At 58.5% G+C, this 17,324-nt stretch overlaps 1 protein-coding gene across 1 annotated transcript in view; it reads left to right on the top strand.

Annotated features, from left to right (window-relative positions):
* Window positions 1-8,048, top strand: part of CPLX1 (complexin 1) — a 45,917-nt gene extending 37,869 nt beyond the window's left edge. Inside the window, exons 3-4 of the mRNA XM_033213384.1 lie at window positions 461-636; window positions 6,275-8,048. Coding sequence (XP_033069275.1) covers window positions 461-636; window positions 6,275-6,472 — 374 coding nt within the window. The 3' untranslated portion in view covers window positions 6,473-8,048. The remainder of the gene's footprint in view (window positions 1-460; window positions 637-6,274) is intronic.
* Window positions 8,049-17,324: the final 9,276 nt, after the last annotated feature.

Below are 17,324 nucleotides of genomic sequence, written 5' to 3'. Positions count from 1 at the left end.
ACAGCCACATGCAGTCAACCACACACATGCACAACCACACACAACCACACAGCCAGGCATGTATATTACACAAACACACACAGAACCACACACAGACATACAACCATATGTGGAGCACACACAATCACAACAGCCACACGTCTGCATAAGCATGCAGTCACACACAGGTGCATACAGACGCGACCACAGCGCCACTCTCCTGCCCCCCACGGAGTTGCCTGTGTCCCTTGAGGAACAGAAAGCAAAGCAGGAGGCCCCAGCGCTGGATGGAGGGTCCGGGCAGGAGGGTCAGGGCCAGATGCAGGTGGGAAGAGCGACTGGAGGGTGGTGGGGGCGGCCTGAGGGTCGGGCGGATGGAGGGTTGGGGGAGTCGGCCAGAGGGCTGGGGGGTGTGGCTGAGACACTAGCCCGGCCTTGGCCATCTGAATGGAGCGGTCTGAATCACCAACTTCTGTCCCAGGGGCCACCAAGGACATGGGGAAGATGCTCGGGGGTGACGAGGAGAAGGACCCAGACGCCGCCAAGAAGGAGGAGGAGCGGCAGGAGGCGCTGCGCCAGGCGGAGGAGGAGCGCAAGGCCAAGTACGCCAAGATGGAGGCGGAGCGCGAGGCCATGCGCCAGGGCATCCGAGACAAGGTGCGCGCCGGGCCGGGCCCCGCCTGCGGGGAAATCGGCCCTGAGTCCAGCGGGGACCCAGACCCCACCTGGGTGGAAGGGGCTGCCCGGAGGAGGGGCGGGCGTCCCCCTGGGTCTCCTCCCCTTTGGGGGCTTCAGGGTGGTGGAGGGGGTTGGGGCTTGGATTGGGTTCCCGCTGTGGGGCCCAGCCCGTCCTGCTCCTGACCACAGGGTCGGCCCTGATGGGCTTCCTGGGCCTGCATTCCGATGCGCAGCCCTGTGGGAGAAGGTGGACCCTGGCTGGCTGCCGGGGGCCCTGCGCCGATGGGTCATGGGTCATGGAGCGACCACCTGGCATGGGAGGGCGCTCTGAGGTGAGCCCGGCCTGGAGTGAGGATGCAGGGAGGGGGACACCCGCTGGGATTCAGGAGGTGGCCCAGAGTGGCTGCCGGCACAGGGACAGCCACGCGCGGTCACTCCCACTCAGCCGGGTCCCCGCAGCGGCCAGGTCCGAGGGGGTCCTGAGAACCGCTCCTGCTTCCTCGGTGGCTCCAGCACGGCCCTGGCTGGAAGCCGGGTGGGCACAGACAGCAGCCTGGAGGAGTCTCCAGCCAGGGGTGAGGGGGCACGTGGGAGATGTTCATATTCCACATAGGAGGGGCCTGGGGTGCTGCCTGGGGCCCAGGGCTCACCCCGTGCGCTGGCCCCGAGGGTAGGGGCCGCAGCAGGCCAGGCAGGCCGGAAGCTGTGTTTCCCAGAGGGTGGCCTTAGTCCCTTTCCCTGGATGGGCCAAGATGGCCTGGCTTCAGGGTGGGAAGGTTCAGACTCCCGGGACCCCTCCCTGCTGCCAGGGGCACCCAGAGCAGGTGGAGAAGCTGTTTCCTGGCCTTGTGTCAGCCGCACCCAGGGAAGGGTGGGCTCCACGGGGTCTTGTGGGGAGGCTGGAGCTCCCGAAGTGGATAGAGGCTGGAGGGCAGGGGCGGGGCAGGCGGGGCACATGCAGCCCCCATACCCAAAAGGCCAGTCCAGCAGTGCTGCCCCACCCCACCCACGGATTCTTCCCACACCCTCCGGTCCCTTGCAGCAACCTCCCCGCCACCGCCATGCACCCTGGAGGATGCAGAGCAGCCACTGATGGGGAGTGGGGGCTGGGTGCCCTGGCATCCCACCCAGGGTCACTGGACTTTTCCAGGGGTCTCCTGTTGATCGACTTTGCTGTGCTGGCTCACGCTCTCCAGCTCCCCCAGCTGACCCAGGGCTTCAGGAGGAAGTCAAGGGAATATGCACCATCTGAGCCAGGCAGCCAGAGCCCACTCGGATGTGCTCAGGAGACTGTGGGTATCAGGAGCGGGGGACGGGGACAGGAGGAGAAGGGAGGAGGAGTCAGAGAACAGAGAGAGACAGAGACAGAGATAAAAAGACAGATACAGAGAGACAGAGGGAGAGACAGAGACACAGAGAGGGAGAGACAGAGAAAGGAGAGACAGAGACAGGGAGAGACAGAGACACAGAGAGGGAGAGACAGAGAAAAAGACAGAGAGGGAGAGAGACAGAGAGAGAGAGACAGAGAGACACAGAGAGGGGAGAGAGAGACAAAGACAGGAGAAACAGGCACAGAGAGAGGGAGAGACAGCAACACAGGCAGGGAACAGAGAGGAGAACCAAGACCCCAAGACCCCGAGAGCCCCAGGCAGAGCTGAGAGAGCTGACGCCAGGTAGAAGTGGAGGTGGCGGTAGGTAGCAGCTGAGGGAGGGACACAAAGTGATGGTGGGCTGGGGTCTGAGAGAGCTGTGTCTGGGTCCGTGTCCAAGCAGGTGTCTCCAGAGCGGGTCAGGTCCCCCAGGCTCTGGCCTCTGCTGGCATGATCTTAGAGGGACGCCGGCTGTTCCGGGCCGTGTCATTCCTCAGGGTCCCCAGAGGCAGGACAGGGCAGGCTCAGGGGACCATGTCCAGGCCCGAAGGGTAGTGGGAACAGGGCCAGCAGTGTCAGTGACTGAGTAGCCCGGACAGGATGCAGCAGCTGCACCCTCCAGAGACTGGGAGACACCAGGGAGAGTGAGGCCCAGGAAAGGGGGAAGCGTAAGCACCTCCTCAGTTTCCGTGTGGGGCCCACAGCTGGCAGCTGGGGTGCAGGGCTCTCTGGTCAGGCCTATGGGGAGCTGGCCTGACCTTGCTGCCAGGCACCAACCTGCGCTTCTGTCTTGGTCTAAGCCCCTCAGAGAACACAGGTGGCAGGGATAGAGGCCACAGACCTGCCCACAAGAACAGCCTCCTCCACAGTCCACTCGCCCCTCAGGCCTTGGAAGCACCAGCCTCTCTGCTCTGGAGGCCCCACCACACTGGATCCCCCCCAGACCCCACGTCCACACCTTCCCCACAGAGCCCTCCTCCACGGAGCCTTTGGGGGTGGGGGAACCCCGCCCTCAGGTGTGGCCACCTGATCAGAACACCTGCTGCCTCCAGCCTCCTCTGGGCCGTGGCACCCCCAGGCATCTTGGGGGCTGGTTAGAGAAGAGGTGCTGAGCTGCCCTGTCCAAGGCCTCTTTGCGGATGGCGACTGGATCCTTTCGGAGTATCCATCCCCTCAGGCAGTTCCCAGAGGAGCACCGCATCTGCACCTCCAGTCAGGCAGCCATCTGGACAGGCCCAGGCCCAGGGATCCAGAGCGAGACTGGCCCCTCTGTGCTCCGCGCACTGACTGACCCGCCCTTGGCTTGCATAAGCTTCCAGCCACCCATGTCGGGCAGCTCACGCCTGGGCCTTCCTGCATGGGCCTTCTGAGGGCCCACTAGGCTGCCCGAGTACACTGCGTCCCCCCACCCCCAACAGCTCACACGGCGGCTAGCAGGTGTCCACCTGGTTGCTGAATGCTGGGTGTTTGGTCCTATCATTCCTATTGTTGGTTCTCAGTATTGATTAGCACCCACTGCCCTTTTCTTCTCAGGAACACAGTGTTTTCAGGGTTCAGGGTCTCACCTCAGACGTGTCAGGGCCTCCTAGGCTCCCCCAGCAGCCACTCGCATCCTCAGGTGTTACTTCCTGGAGAGCAGCTGACCAGCATCACGGTGGGCCTGGGGCTGGGTGTGCCTGGGCGTTTGTCTCTGGAGCAGACGCCTCAGAACCGGGTCTCAGGCTCCGGTGTGCAGCCCAGCCCCAGAGCCCGTGTTCCCGGCGGAGTGACCCTGGCCCTCAGGCCGAGTCCAGCGTGACCTCAGCCTCAGAATGACCTGGAGCCTCAGTGCAGCAACTGGCACATCAAGCCAAGCTCTGAGTGTCCCACAACCTGGTGGCAGGGCCTGGAGTCTCCTTCCTGGGCCCAGAGGGAAGGACCCCACCATTTGCAGACAGGGTCCCCCAAGCCCCGAGGGTCACTCCCCTGACCCGGGAGGTTCCTTTGCTCACACAACTTATGTTCCCGCTGTTACATGCCTGCTCCTCTGAGCACACCCGTGTTCCTGAATGCCTTTGCCGTGGGCAGCACAGCCTCCTGGGCTGGGCACAGGTGTGGCCGCCGCATGCACAGACCCCCACACCCCTGGCTGGAGGGAAGGTCTCTCTGGCCGGACCTAGCTTCCAGTGGCATCGCTCTCTCCAGCCCGCCCCTGGCCCCACAGGATGAGGAGCACGTGCCCCCTCCACTTCCGTACGTGGAGCTGCTGCCCTTCCTGCTGTGGATGGCTAGGACCAGAACTAGTCTGCTCTTGCTGCCCCGCGGGGTCAGGGCTTTGCTCTGGGCCTGCAGGGCCCTCTGGGTGACGCCCCTGTCCCTGTGGAGGACGTTCCTACCCTGCGCTCTTCGCTTCACTGAGGAGATCCCTGGAGTCCCAGCTCTGTCAAGAGTGTGCAGGGGCTGCTGAGGACCAGGGCGAGCCCACAGCCCCTCTCTCTCCTCAGTGGCCAGGTGGTGCTCTGGCCGCAGGCCGCTGGGAGCATGGCGCCCTCCTTTCCATCTCACTGAAGGTGGCCCTGGCCCCCCACACCCAGAGCCACCTGCAGCACCAGGGGAGGGGAGAGGTGCCGATACTGCCCTCAGTGGGGTTGGGGGGCACACAGGCAGCCCCCATTTGGGAGGAGGGAGGGGCCTCCTTAGAGAGCCAGGGGGTGCCCAGCACCAGGAGCAGAACCAACCACTTCTATGGGAAGGGGCTGCTGAGACAGGAGCAGGAGATGGCAGGGGAGGGGCTCCTCCTGGGCAGAAAGTCTCCTCCCTGCGGCTGGCGATCCTGTGGTGTGCTCCCCGGTCCTGTAAAGTGCTGGTGCCCACTCCCCTTCTAAGTTTTCTCCTGGACACAGCTGCTGACGCCTTCACTACTCTAGAGCACCCCTAATCTCAGACCCAGGACCTTGGACCCAGCTCGGGGGTCCTGCCCAGGGGATGGACAACCGGCTCCTGTACAACACCAGGCCCCCAATCCTTCCAGGCCAGCCCAACCCCACTCGTTCCCACCTTCCTGGGCAGCAAGAGGCTGTTCCGTAGTTCCATGGCCTCACCATGACCACAGGCTTCCTGGGCTGGCGGCTCACAGGAGGGCTGGAGGAATGTGGGGTGGGGAGGTGTATTGATCTAAGAACCAAAACCCCGCTGCCAGGCATCGGAAACTTAAGAGGCCTGGAGGGCAGAAGGCCAAAATCCCACGCTCCTTCTGGAGGCTCTAGGGGAGGGCCCTTCCCTGCCCCTTCCTGCGTCTGGCAGCCCTGCAACCCCTGGTGTTTCTTGGCTTGTGGCCTCGCCACTTGCGACTTCCTCCGCTTTCATATGCCCGCCCCCGTCTGGGTGTCTGTCCTTTCTGTCTCTTACAAGGGCACTCTCACTGGACTTGAGGCCCCTCAAATCCAGGATGGCCTCGTCCCCATCGTTACCGTAATCATGTTAACAAAGACCTATTTCCAAACGAGATCACATTTGAAGCTCCAGGCAACACGAGTTGAGGGGGACAGTATTCAGCCCCTACAGAGGGCAGAGGGACAGTATTCAGCCCCTACAGAGGGCAGACACACTCACAGGAGATGAGAAACGGGGGTGGGCAGGGGCTGGGTGAGGCCCAGCCGTGCTGGCTGAGGTCATGACTAGGCAGGATTCCAGGACACCCAGTGCCTGGAAGTAATTGCCGCCCAGGCCCCTCTGCCAGCTGCCTACGGAGCTGAAGTGGCCTACCAGAGTGGCCCTGCTGGGGCTGTGGCCGCATCCAGGCAGCCTTGGCCAGGCCCGGGAGTGACTGCAGGTCGTGGACCAGGCACTGGGCAGGAGGGTCAGCTGGAGGGTGACTGTTTCTCCCCACCTCTGCCACACAGCATCCTGCCCACCCCTCCCTGCCCCAAGCTGGAGGCTTCCTGGAAGGCAGGATGCCAGGGGCTGGGCTGGGTTTGGAGCCAGAGGTGGGGCCACAGGCCCCTCTCCTCTCAAGGAAGATGGGAGCTTCCCCATCCCCTGCTCCCCGCTTCTCAGCTGCTGGCCCCCATTCTCCGTGGGGGCTTCCCACTCCTCCAGGGACCCCCCCGGCGCGGGGTCTCTTCTCCCTCTGGGGTCCTCGTGTGCCTGGTGGGCCAGGGGGCCGCGCATGCGCCTCCTGGGGTTCCTGGGCCAGTCCCTGGCGCAGGGAGGCTGCGGCCTGCCTGGGAGCCGCCGGGACCCCACCCTGACCCCTGCCTCCCTCGCAGTACGGCATTAAGAAGAAGGAGGAGCGCGAGGCCGAGGCCCAGGCCGCCATGGAGGCCAACTCCGAGGGGAGCCTGACGCGGCCCAAGAAGGCCATCCCGCCGGGTTGCGGGGACGAGGTCGAGGAGGAGGACGAGAGCATCCTGGACACCGTCATCAAGTACCTGCCCGGGCCGCTGCAGGACATGCTCAAGAAGTAGCCCCGCGCGGGACAGCGGCCCCGCGGAGCCCCCGCCCCTCCCCCCTGCAGACCCTCCGCGGAGGCCCCCAAGGGACGGGCAGAGTGCAGCCCCTACGCCAATATAAGCCATAGCCCCAGGCCCGCCCTGCCTGCGCCCGCCGCCTCTCCCACCCGAGGGGCGCGCGACCCCAGGATCCCCCAGTCCGCCCGGTGCTCCTCTGCCCGCGGGTGGTTGGAGCCCCATCGCCTGGGACGCCCCTCCCTCTTGCCGTTTACCGCCCACCCAGCAGCGCCCGAGGCCAGGGCCGCCGGAAGGGCAGCCCCGCGACCACCCTTGTGCACTCATTAGCGGCGGTGGGCGCCTGTCGGGCCCGCACTCAGGAGCACAGCCATAGCAGATGGGGGGTGCGGGCGGGGCGGGGGCGGCGGGGCCTGGGCCCCCTCCCGCGCACGGACACCAGGGTTCGGATCGCGCCGCCTGAGTGTTCGCGCCGCCTGAGTGTTCGCGCCCGCACTTGGCCGCTCTCCGCCCCCCGGGCTGCCCCCCTCGCGCCCCTGTCCGTCAGTCTCTGTCCCCGTCCTTTCCTCTCCTCTCTGGAAGGTTTTGCTTCTTACGAACGCCACGGCCGTGTTCACTACTAAACTAAAGGAAACAAAGCAATAGGTTTGGGGGACGCTAAGCCCCCCACCCCCATCACACCGCTCTTCCCGAGTCCTGGCCCCTCGCCCCCCACCCGGCCTCCCGGCCTCTCCGCCGACGCGGCTGCTGCTTCTCCCTGGGGAGGACCCCTGCCCTCGCCCATTGAGCTCTGCACCCTCCACAGGAGCCGCAGAGGCCCGAGGCACCCAGGGGGTCTCCGGACGCTGGAGACCCTGGGCCCCTGCCCAGCACCTTCTCCGTGGGCAGTTCCTCGGGTGGGGCCTGCGGGGTTCCCTGCGCGTAGCCGGCGCGCGTGTGGCCGAATCCACCTGGTGGCCCTGCGGGGCGGCCTCCGAGTCCCTGTTTCTCCTCCATTCATGTTTAATTTGCATCACAATTTGTTGAATCTCAGGTAAATGAGGTCTTTGCATTTAATGAGTTTTATCTTGACAGGCGTCGCCTCGCCCCCGGGCCCTTTCCGTCCACATCACAAATGCATCAAGTCTACACGTGTTTCGGGCCAGGGTTGGCTTGGCATTGACCTTCATGACCTTACATAGCTTTAGAGAAGCCATAACGTTAGACTGCAATACTAACGACCTACGCCCCTCCCGGCAGAGACCACCGCGCCCCTCTGCGCCCCGGCGACGCGGCCCGCGGGGACGTCGCTGTCCGTCCTGCTCGCCCTGTGCCCTCTCGCTGACTTCTCCCGGGTCGTGTCTTTTAAAAACTCCTGTTTTCACACCTTTCAAAGCCAGCTCTGAGCAGACAGGGCGTCCTCTCTTAGAACCTGCGCACCCCGTTCCCAGCGCATGGCGCCCCGGGCCGCGAGCTTAGCTTAGACCGTGGTGTCCTCTGTCCGTTTGTCCTGCGCCTGCGCCTTCTCCTGCATGTCGGGGCCCCTGCGTGTGTTCTCTCCGGATGGAATCACAGCCAATAAACACCAGTGATTTCACACCGTGTGGCCATTCCTTCCAGAGGTCCATTCCGCCAGCTGGTGGGAGGACCGGGCCTTCCCCCTCCCATGTTCTTTCCACCAGCAGCTGCAGGGCATCCCACCATTCTCACCCTGCTCCGTCCACTCAGACTCATTTTCCCCAGGCCGTCCAGCCAGAGCAACCTCCATCTAAACCGCAGACCTGCGCCTTCAGGGACCCCGACCCCAGGTTGGGTTTTCCACCCTCAAAGCCTCTGCCCTCTGCTCTCCCTCCCACCTAGAACCCCGACCACGGGCCTGTGCCTGTCCTCAGCTCCACCGGTCAGGGGCCCCAGGTCACCCTGTGCTGCCCTTGCCTCTGCCCAACCAGGAATTCCTGCCCCAACAAGCATCCCCGTGGGACTGTCCCTCCTCCTGAGTCCCAGACTGGGATCCCCGAAGGGAAATGTCTGCCAACCTGGGTTAAGGCCAGAGGAGGTTCCTGACCCCAGCCCAGAGAACAGCCCCTCTGCCTGGTTGCTGGGGGTCCCACCCACACTCAATCCGCTGGATGCTCAGCCCACCCCTAGCTGCTGCCCGCCACTTGCTTCCCCAGAACGTCCTTATTGGACGTCCATGTTTGGAAGCTGTTAAAAGATGATTCCGGCCAGGTGCGGTGGCTCACGCGTGTAATCCCAGCACTTTGGGAGGCCGAGGTGGGCAGATCATGAGGTCAGGAGATGGAGACCATCCTGGCTAACATGGTGAAACCCCGTCTCTACTAAAAATACAAAAAAAAGAAAAAAATAGCTGGGCGTAGTAGCATGCAACTGTAGTCCCAGCTACTTGGGAGGCTGAGGCAGGAGAATCGCTTGAACCTGGGAGTCGGAGGTTGCAGTAAGCCGAGATTGCACCACTGCACTGCAGCCTGGGCGACAGAGCGAGACTCCATCTCAAAAAAAAAAAAAAAAAAAGCAAAGATGATTCCATGGCATTTGTTAAAGCTTGGTGAGGAAGGCTTTGCTCAGGCCCAGCACCATAGGTACAGGGACCATGCAACAGGGCTTGCAATGGGTGTGTGGCCAAGGAGCAGAGTGGGCTCAGTGGACAGAAAATGACTGAGGAACATTAAGGGTTGGGGGATTCTGGCTAACCCCATCTAACTGGATTCTAGCTGGAGACAGGCAGGGCAATCAGACAGACCCGTGGGGCGTGGAGGATGAGGACCCCAATCAAATCTCCAGGATGAAGGTTTGTTGCTAAACTGACCTAGCCAGATTCTTTGCTAAAACAGAATTTTACAAGGAAGTGGGCCAATGGGCCTACCAGAAGATTCAGGAAGTTAAAGTTTGACCACACAAAAAATCTTTGTCAGGAGCCCTCTCTAGGGAGCAGCATGTCTGGGTCTCCTGTAACCTTCATGATGCTTCTGGCTGGGAATGCCCTAGGGAGCTGCCCAGTCCCAGGGCAGGAGGACCCCATGTGCCCTGCCCCCAGGCTGGGCCCTCCTGGATGCCGGGTGGGATCTGGGAGGGAATGTGCTCTCCTCCATGCCCATGGAGGGGTGTATCCTGCTCTTCCTCCTGCTGCCTCTGGGGAAGTGTGGACCCCCAGGCACCACCAAATTGCCCAGGGTGACCTCTCCCCTGCCGAGTAGGCAGCAGCTGGCCCCTCTTCCTCCCTGGAACTGAAACTCAGTGTCTTTGCACCCACCCCTGTGCCTGTGGCTGCTGTTGGCTGCCCCCCAGCAGGGCTGCTCTTAGAAGGCCACCCCAACATCCAGCCACTGCTCAGCCTCCATCCTCCCCCAGCCTCCCATTTCCCACCCATAACCTGGTCTGGACCCCCCTGCAAGCCTGAGCAGCAACTTGGACGTGCCAGGCAACGACCCAGGCAGCTTTCCCTCCGAGTCTTTTTTTTTTTTTTGAGACAGAGTCTCGCTTTGTCCCCCAGGCTGGAGTGCAGTGGTGCCATCTCGGCTCACTGCAAGCTCTGCCTCCCAGGTTCACGCCATTCTCCTGCCTCAGCCTCCAGAGTAGCTGGGACTACAGGCGCCCACCACCATGCCCAGCTAATTTTTTTTTGTATTTTTTTAGTAGAGACGGGGTTTCACCATGTTAGCCAGGATGGTCTGGATCTCCTGACCTCGTGATCCGCCCGCCTCAGCCTCCCAAAGTGCTGGGATTACAGGCATGAGCCACCACACCCGGCTCCCTCGGAGTCTAGACCAGCCCTTCCTATAGCTGGGTCAGACCTGAGCTTCTCCTGGATCCAGCTCTCACCTCAGGTGATGGGGTCCGAGGCCTCCTGGGAAAAGCACTCCTCCCCAGCTGTGCCCCTGTGATTTGTGGCGCTCTGTTCTAGGGGCTGGGAATACTAGTCCCGCCCTCCTGGAACTGGTTTTCCTAGTGATGGAAGGCAGATGATAAACATGTAAGTGGTGATGTCTGCTCTGGAGGAAAATCGAGCAGGACAGGGAGCAGAGAGCAATGGTGAGGGTTACTGTTTCATGAGTGGTCAGGGGGTCTCTCTGTCAGAGTGATGTGCACAGACCCGGAGGGAGGCAGGTGTCCCGTGGGAGAGCATTCCGGGCAAAGGAACAGGCATTCAAGAGCCAGGAGGCAGCGCTGCCTGGGTGCCACCAACGTGGCCCTGACCCCAGGCACTGGCTGGGCACCACCCTGCCCCCGGAGTCTCCTCCTTCTGAACGTTTAACTGTATCTTGAACACAGCTGGGCTGGCTTTCAAGCTCCAGACACGGCCTCCTCCCCAGGCCAGGAAGCCATCTCTCTTCTGACCCCCTCCTCCCCCAGGGCCCCTCCTCTCCAGCGCCCTGCACTTGGGGCAGTAGCGGCTTCTGAATCACAAGCCACCTGACTATGAGCTTTCAGGACAAATTCTAAGAGACCTGGCAATTAAAGGCCATTTTCCTGGCACCGGAAGTCCGCAGCCAGTCCAACTCTGCCGCCCACCGCCGGCCAGTGGGGCCACTGCGCCCAGGCGACCTGGAAGCGGCTCTGCTGCTGTTGCAGGCAGCTGCCCCTCAGGTGATGCAGGGAACGGTGTGTGGGGAGGGGCACAAGCCAGGAAGGAGTCCTGGGGACAGCTTGAGGGACCCACACACCTGACTGTGTGGATGGAAAGGGCCTCAGGGAAGGCGCCCAGGTGAGACTTCCGGGGACACGGCCCCCAGCACATCCACCTCGCAGGGGATCTGCCCCACCTCCCCGTCACACAGATCCGCCCCCCCAGAAAATCCGCCCCCCCAGTAGATCCACCCACCAAGATCCACTCCCCAGGAGATCCGTCCCTCCAGCAGATCCGCCTCCCGCAGAAGATCCACCTCCTCATCAGATCCTCCCTCAAAGACCCACCCCCAGCACATCCGCACCCCCAGAAGATCCACCCCCCGCAGCAGATCCGGCCCCCTCAGCAGATCTGCCCCTCCAGAAGATCCGCCCCTCACGGCAGATCCGGCCTTCCCAGCAGATACGCCCCTACGCCCCCTCCCCGAGTAGATCCGCCCCTCCAGAATATCCACCTCCCCCGCAGATCGGGCCTCTCCCTCAGAACCGCTCCCAGCAGAACCGCCCCCAGCAAAGCCCCTCGGGCTGGGCCTCCGGGCCTGGGGAAGGGAGCGGGGACCAGGCCTTGGAGGGACCGGGCCCGCCCCTGGCCAGTCTGAGCCAATCAGCGCATGCTAGGCGGGCTGACATGATTGGCTTCCAGAGGCTCACGTGTGGAGGCCTGACCAATCAGAGCCCGAGAGACGCCATTGCAAGACGCTGAGGAGAGCTGGAGCTGGGTGAGTCCGCAGCTCACCGTGCCGCCGCACCTGTTCGCTTACCTAGGCCAGTACGCGCGGGTGTCGGGCCTGGCAGAAGCTTCTCCGGTGCCCTGGCCTCGCCCCGTCGGTTGCGTGCTTGTCTCGTCCTGCCCCCAGGCCCTGTCGGTCCCCACCCTTAGGCCGGCGTCCCTACCCGGCCCTGCTGCGGGCTGGCGCCGGCTCAGGAAGACGCCCCGAAGCCGTGGCCTCGGAAGCAGGTTTCTCCCGGATCTTCTCCTGCCCCGCGTTCCCCCTAGGCCGGCGGTAGGGACCAGACCCCCCCTGCCCCAAGCCCATAACCGGCCTTCGCGCTCCCGGTGGCCCTGGCTGGCCCTGGGCGCCGCCGAGGCCTCAGCCTGGAACCCCGCTCCTGCTGTCGGGGACCTTTCTGCGGCTGCCCACACGCGACCCCAGGCAAGGGGTGGGGGCGCGGGACTCTCCCTTCTTCGAAACCAGCGTAAACTGGACCCGCCTCACCTCCCAGACCTTGGGGGAGTCCCGGGAAAGGCTGTGGCCTGGGGGTCAGCAGGTGTTGGCAGTAGAGGTGGGAAGAGACCCCAGCTCTTTCTCAGCTGTGCCTTCATGCCCGTGAGCCGGGGACAGTGGAGGGGAGTCAGGGAGGCCCCTCCAGAAGGACTTTCTTATGACTCATCCTATAAAGCCCCTCGGGCATAGCCACCCTCCCCAGGACCCACGTGCTCTCCCGGACTGTGCTGGAAGCTTAGAGCCAGAATGACTTTTCCACTGAGGCTGGCTGGCCCAGTGGGCGGCAGGGATGGGGGCTGTGAAGAGAAAACTCACCCGCCAGGGTCAGGAGCTGCATGCCCACTGAGTAAAGCAGAGGGGTCCCTGCCGCTTGCCTCAGGATCAAAGCCGGTTGGTGAGGCACTGCCTTGCAGTTGTAGGAGAGGAATAACGGCCCCCGTGGGTGCTTGGTTGGAACGATTAAAGGAGAATAGCAGTTTAGCACGATTATTTCACACAGTTCAAACCAGCTTATGTGGCGTCTTTAACAAAAAGTAATTGTTTAGAGAAGTGACAAGGTGAAGGAGGACTCTGAGTCTCCCTCCTCGAGTCCCTGTGTGAGCAGAGGTAAATAATCGAAACTCACCAACCAGGAGAAATTCACCTAGGACTGGGGCAGAAGGTATACACCATGAGCCTGGAAATGATTAAAAAAACAATGAACACAGGCTGGGCCTGGTGGCTTACACCTGTACTCCCAGCACCTTGGGAGACTGAGACCGGCAAATCACTTGAGGTCACGAGTTCAAGACCAGCCTGACCAACATGGAGAAACCTCGTCTCTCCTAAAAATACAAAATTAACCGGGCGTGGTGGTGCATGCCTGTAATCCCAGCTCCTCGGGAAGCTGAGGCAGGAGAATCGCTTGAACCTGAGACGGAGGTTGGGGTGAGCTGAGATCACACAATTGCAATCCAGCCAGGGCAGCAAGAGTGAAACTCCGTCTCAAAAAAAAAAAAAAAAAAAAAAAAAAAAAAAAAAAAAAAAAAAACCACAACGGTGAGCCAAAGGGACACAGCGGCAAGAGGTCCCAGTGGCCGAGGCTGGAATAACTTGAATAGCAGAATAAAGTAGCGTTGGATTATAATGCACAGTGCTGAAGAAATATCGATGATTCTTTGCTGATGTAATAAGTGACTGAATGAACCGGGCAAAGTGGGACCTGTAGTTCAGCTACTCAGAGGCTGAGGTGGGAGCATCAGTTGAGCTCGGGAGTCGAGGCCAGCCTGGGCAACATAGCAATATCCCATTTCAAAAAACAAATGACTGAATAAATTAAATAGATGGGAGAGAGGAGACAATGGACCATGCAAGAGGAGTCCAAATATTTTTTCTTTGAGACAGGATTTTACTCTGTCATTCAAAAGGCTGGAGTGCAATGGCACACTGTTGCCTTACTGCAGCCTGGACCTCCTGGACTCAGGCAGTTGTCCCACCTCAGCCTCCCTAGTAGCTGGAACCACAAGCATGCACATCCAGCCGAGTCTGAATAGTGTATTGCAGATATGCCCTCACAGAGGTGACCTGAACTTCCTGAGTTGTGAGTGAGCCTCACCTGGGACCTCCTTTTAGGTAGCAGGGAAAAGGAGGAGGGTGAGCCACACATGAGTACCTCCTTCCAGAGAGCGTGTGCCTCAGTTTCCAGAGTAGCTGGGATTATAGACATGCACCACCAGCCCGACTAATTTTTGTATTTTTAGTCAAGACAGGGTCTCACTATGTTGCCCAGGCTGCTCTTGAACTCCTGGATTCAGGTGATCTTCCCACTTTAGCCTCCCAAAGTACTGGGATTACAGGTGAGATATAAAACTTCCTCATTCACAGACTACATGATTGTCTGTATAGAGAACACTCATCTAAAGCAACAGCAGTGATTGCAGCAAAGACCCTTGTAGAGCTAGTAAGTGAGTTTGTCATGTTCACCAGTAACATATACAAATTAATCTTAGTGCTGCGTGCAGTGGCTCATGCCTGTAATTCCAGCACTTTGGGAGGCTGAGGCTGAGGCTGGTGGATGGCCTAAGGTCAGGAGTTTGAGACCAGCCTGACCAACATGGTGAAACCCCGTACCTACTAAAAATAGAAAAACTAGCCAGGCATAGTGGCATGCACCTGTAATCCCAGCTACTCAGGAGGCTGAGGCAGGAGAATCGCTTGAACTCAGGAAGCAGAGGTTGCAGTGAGCTGAGATCGCACCATTGCGCTCCAGCCTGAGCAACAAGAGTGGAACTCAAAAAAAAAAAAAAAAAAAAAATGGGCCCGGTGTGGTGGCTCACGCCTGTAATCCCAACACTTTGAGAGGCTGAGGCAGGTGGATCACAAGGTCAGGATTTGGAGACCAGCCTGACTAACATGGTGAAACCCCGTCTCTACTAAAAATACAAAAATTAGCCGGGTGTGGTGGCATGTGCCTGTAATCCCAGCTACTCAGGAGGCTGAGATGGGAGAATTGCTTGAACCTGGGAGGCAGAGGTTGCAGTGAGCTGAGATCGTGCCACACTTGAACCCGAGAAGCAGAGGCTGCAGTGAGCTGAGATTGCATCACTGCACTCCAGCCTAGGCAGCAGAGCCAGACTCTGTCTTAAAAAAAAAAAAATCTTATTACTATAGACAAGCAATAAGACGTTGGAAACAAGTTAAAAACACAGTAGCTCCTGAGAGAGAGAGAGGTATAAATTTAACAAGACAAAACAGGGTCTGTATGCTAAAAAACTACAAAATGCCAATTAAAGAAGACCTACATATGTGGAGAGATGGCACATGGCACGCTCATGGACTGGAAGACTGAACATAGACAAGATGCCAATCTCAGAAGGATCTGTGAAGTTAACAAAATTCCAAAACATTTCAGTAGGACTTCTTTTTAGATTTAGAGAAGATGATTTTAAAATGTATATGGAATGGTGAAGGAGCTAGCTAAAACAGTAAAAAGGATAGATAAAACAATGTTTTAAAAAAGAGCAAAAAAGTTAAATGAATCACATTACACAGTTTTAACACATGCTTTAAAGCCACAAAAATCAAGACTGTGGTATTGGCAAAGAACAGACAGATGGGTCACTAGAAGCAGACCCACATAAATATGGCCATTTGATCTTTGACAACAGTGCAAACAAAAGCAACCCTGTGGAGAAAGGATCGTCAGTTCAACAGATAGCAATGGGGCAGTTGGTCATCCATATGGAAAAAATAGAACCTTAACCCAAACCTTACATTGTATATAATTAACTCAAAATGAATTATATATAAATGAAAAAACAAAACTATACAATGTTTGGAAGAAAACAAAAATACCTCTGTACCTGACATTTGGTAGAGTTCTTAGACATGATACCAAAGGCATAATCCATAGAAGAATCCATAAAAGAAAAATTTGTAAATTGGACTTTATCAAAATTAAAAGCTTATTTTTTTGAGACAGAGTCAGGCTCTTTTGTCCAGGTTGGAGTGTGGTGGTACAGTCATAGCTCACTGCAGCCTTGACCTCTTGGGCTCGAGCCATCCTCCTTCCTCAGCCTCCTGAGTAGCTGGGACTAGAGATGCATGCCACCACGCCTGGCTAATTTTAAAATTTTTTTCCTGAGTCTGGGTCTTGTTGTGGTGTTCAGGCTGTGTTGCCCAGGCTCAAATTCCTGTCTTTAAGTGATCCTCCCACCTTTGGCCCCAAAGTAGTAGAGATTACAGGCGTGAGCCACCGTGCCTGACTTAAAAACGTTTGATCTACCAAAGACAGCGCGAAAAGAATGAAAAGATGAGGAGAAAATATTCACAAATCATCTGTCCAAATAAGGACCTGTATTTAGAATACACAGAGAACTCTTAACAGTAAGAAAATAGTCCAACTAGGCCGGGCGCGGTGGCTCAAGCCTGTAATCCCAGCACTTTGGGAGGCCGAGACGGGCAGATCACGAGGTCAGGAGATCGAGACCATCCTGGCTAACACGGTGAAACCCCGTCTCTACTAAAAAATACAAAAAACTAGCCGGGCGAGGTGGTGGGCGCCTGTAGTCCCAGCTACTCGGGAGGCTGAGGCAGGAGAATGGCGTAAACCCGGGAGGCGGAGCTTGCAGTGAGCTGAGATCCGGCCACTGCACTCCAGCCGGGTGATAGAGCGAGACTCCGTCTCAAAAAAAAGAAAATAGTCCAACTAAAAAGTGGAAGAGACCTGACCAGACGTGCACCAGCGATGACACAAAGTTGACTTCTGGGCACAGGAGAAGAGACTTGACACCACCGGCCACCAGGAAATGCAGATTCAGCCACCACGCAGGCCACAAGGCACCTGCACCACAGCCGCAGTGCAGGAGAATGCTGGTGGCACCCCAAGCTGCCAGGGTGTGGACCTGCTGGAAATGGAAGACAGCATGGTGGTTTCCTATAAAGTTCAAAGTACAGAGCCACATGACCCAGCAATCCCACTCTTGGGTATTTAGAGAAGGAAAAACATGTCCACATAAAAACCATATGTAAATGTTTATTGATGCTTTATTCATAATCATCAAAAGCTGAAATTCAAATGCCTTTCACTGGGTGAACTGGTAAACTGTGGTGTATCTATGCAGTGAAATACTACTCTGCTGTGACAACAGGGAGATATTGACACATTCGGCACCATGGGGGTGGGAAGAGGTGAAGGAAGGTTGGGGAAAGGCACTGTGGTAAGGTGTGGCACTAAGGAGATTTGGGGGATGGAACCATTGTGTGTGTGGACTGTGGTGGTGGTCACATGACTCTGTACATGTGTTAAAACTTCAAACTGAAAAAAGTTAAAACTTTTAATTTAAAATATTAAAACTTTTTTAAAACTGACACATATTTCTGATTTTTTTTTTTTTTTTTTTGAGACGGAGTTTTGCTCTTGTTGCCCAGGCTGGAGTGTAATGGTGCCATCTCGGCTCACCACAACCTCGGCTTCCTGGTTCAAGTGATTCTCCTGTCTCAGCCTCCCGAGTAGCTGGGATTAC

Source organism: Trachypithecus francoisi, unplaced genomic scaffold (assembly GCF_009764315.1).
Source record: "Trachypithecus francoisi isolate TF-2019V2 unplaced genomic scaffold, Tfra_2.0 Lachesis_group1, whole genome shotgun sequence".
Lineage (NCBI taxonomy): Eukaryota > Metazoa > Chordata > Mammalia > Primates > Cercopithecidae > Trachypithecus > Trachypithecus francoisi.
Note: the sequence above shows the minus strand (reverse complement) of the source record. Positions and strands in the feature narration are given on the sequence as shown.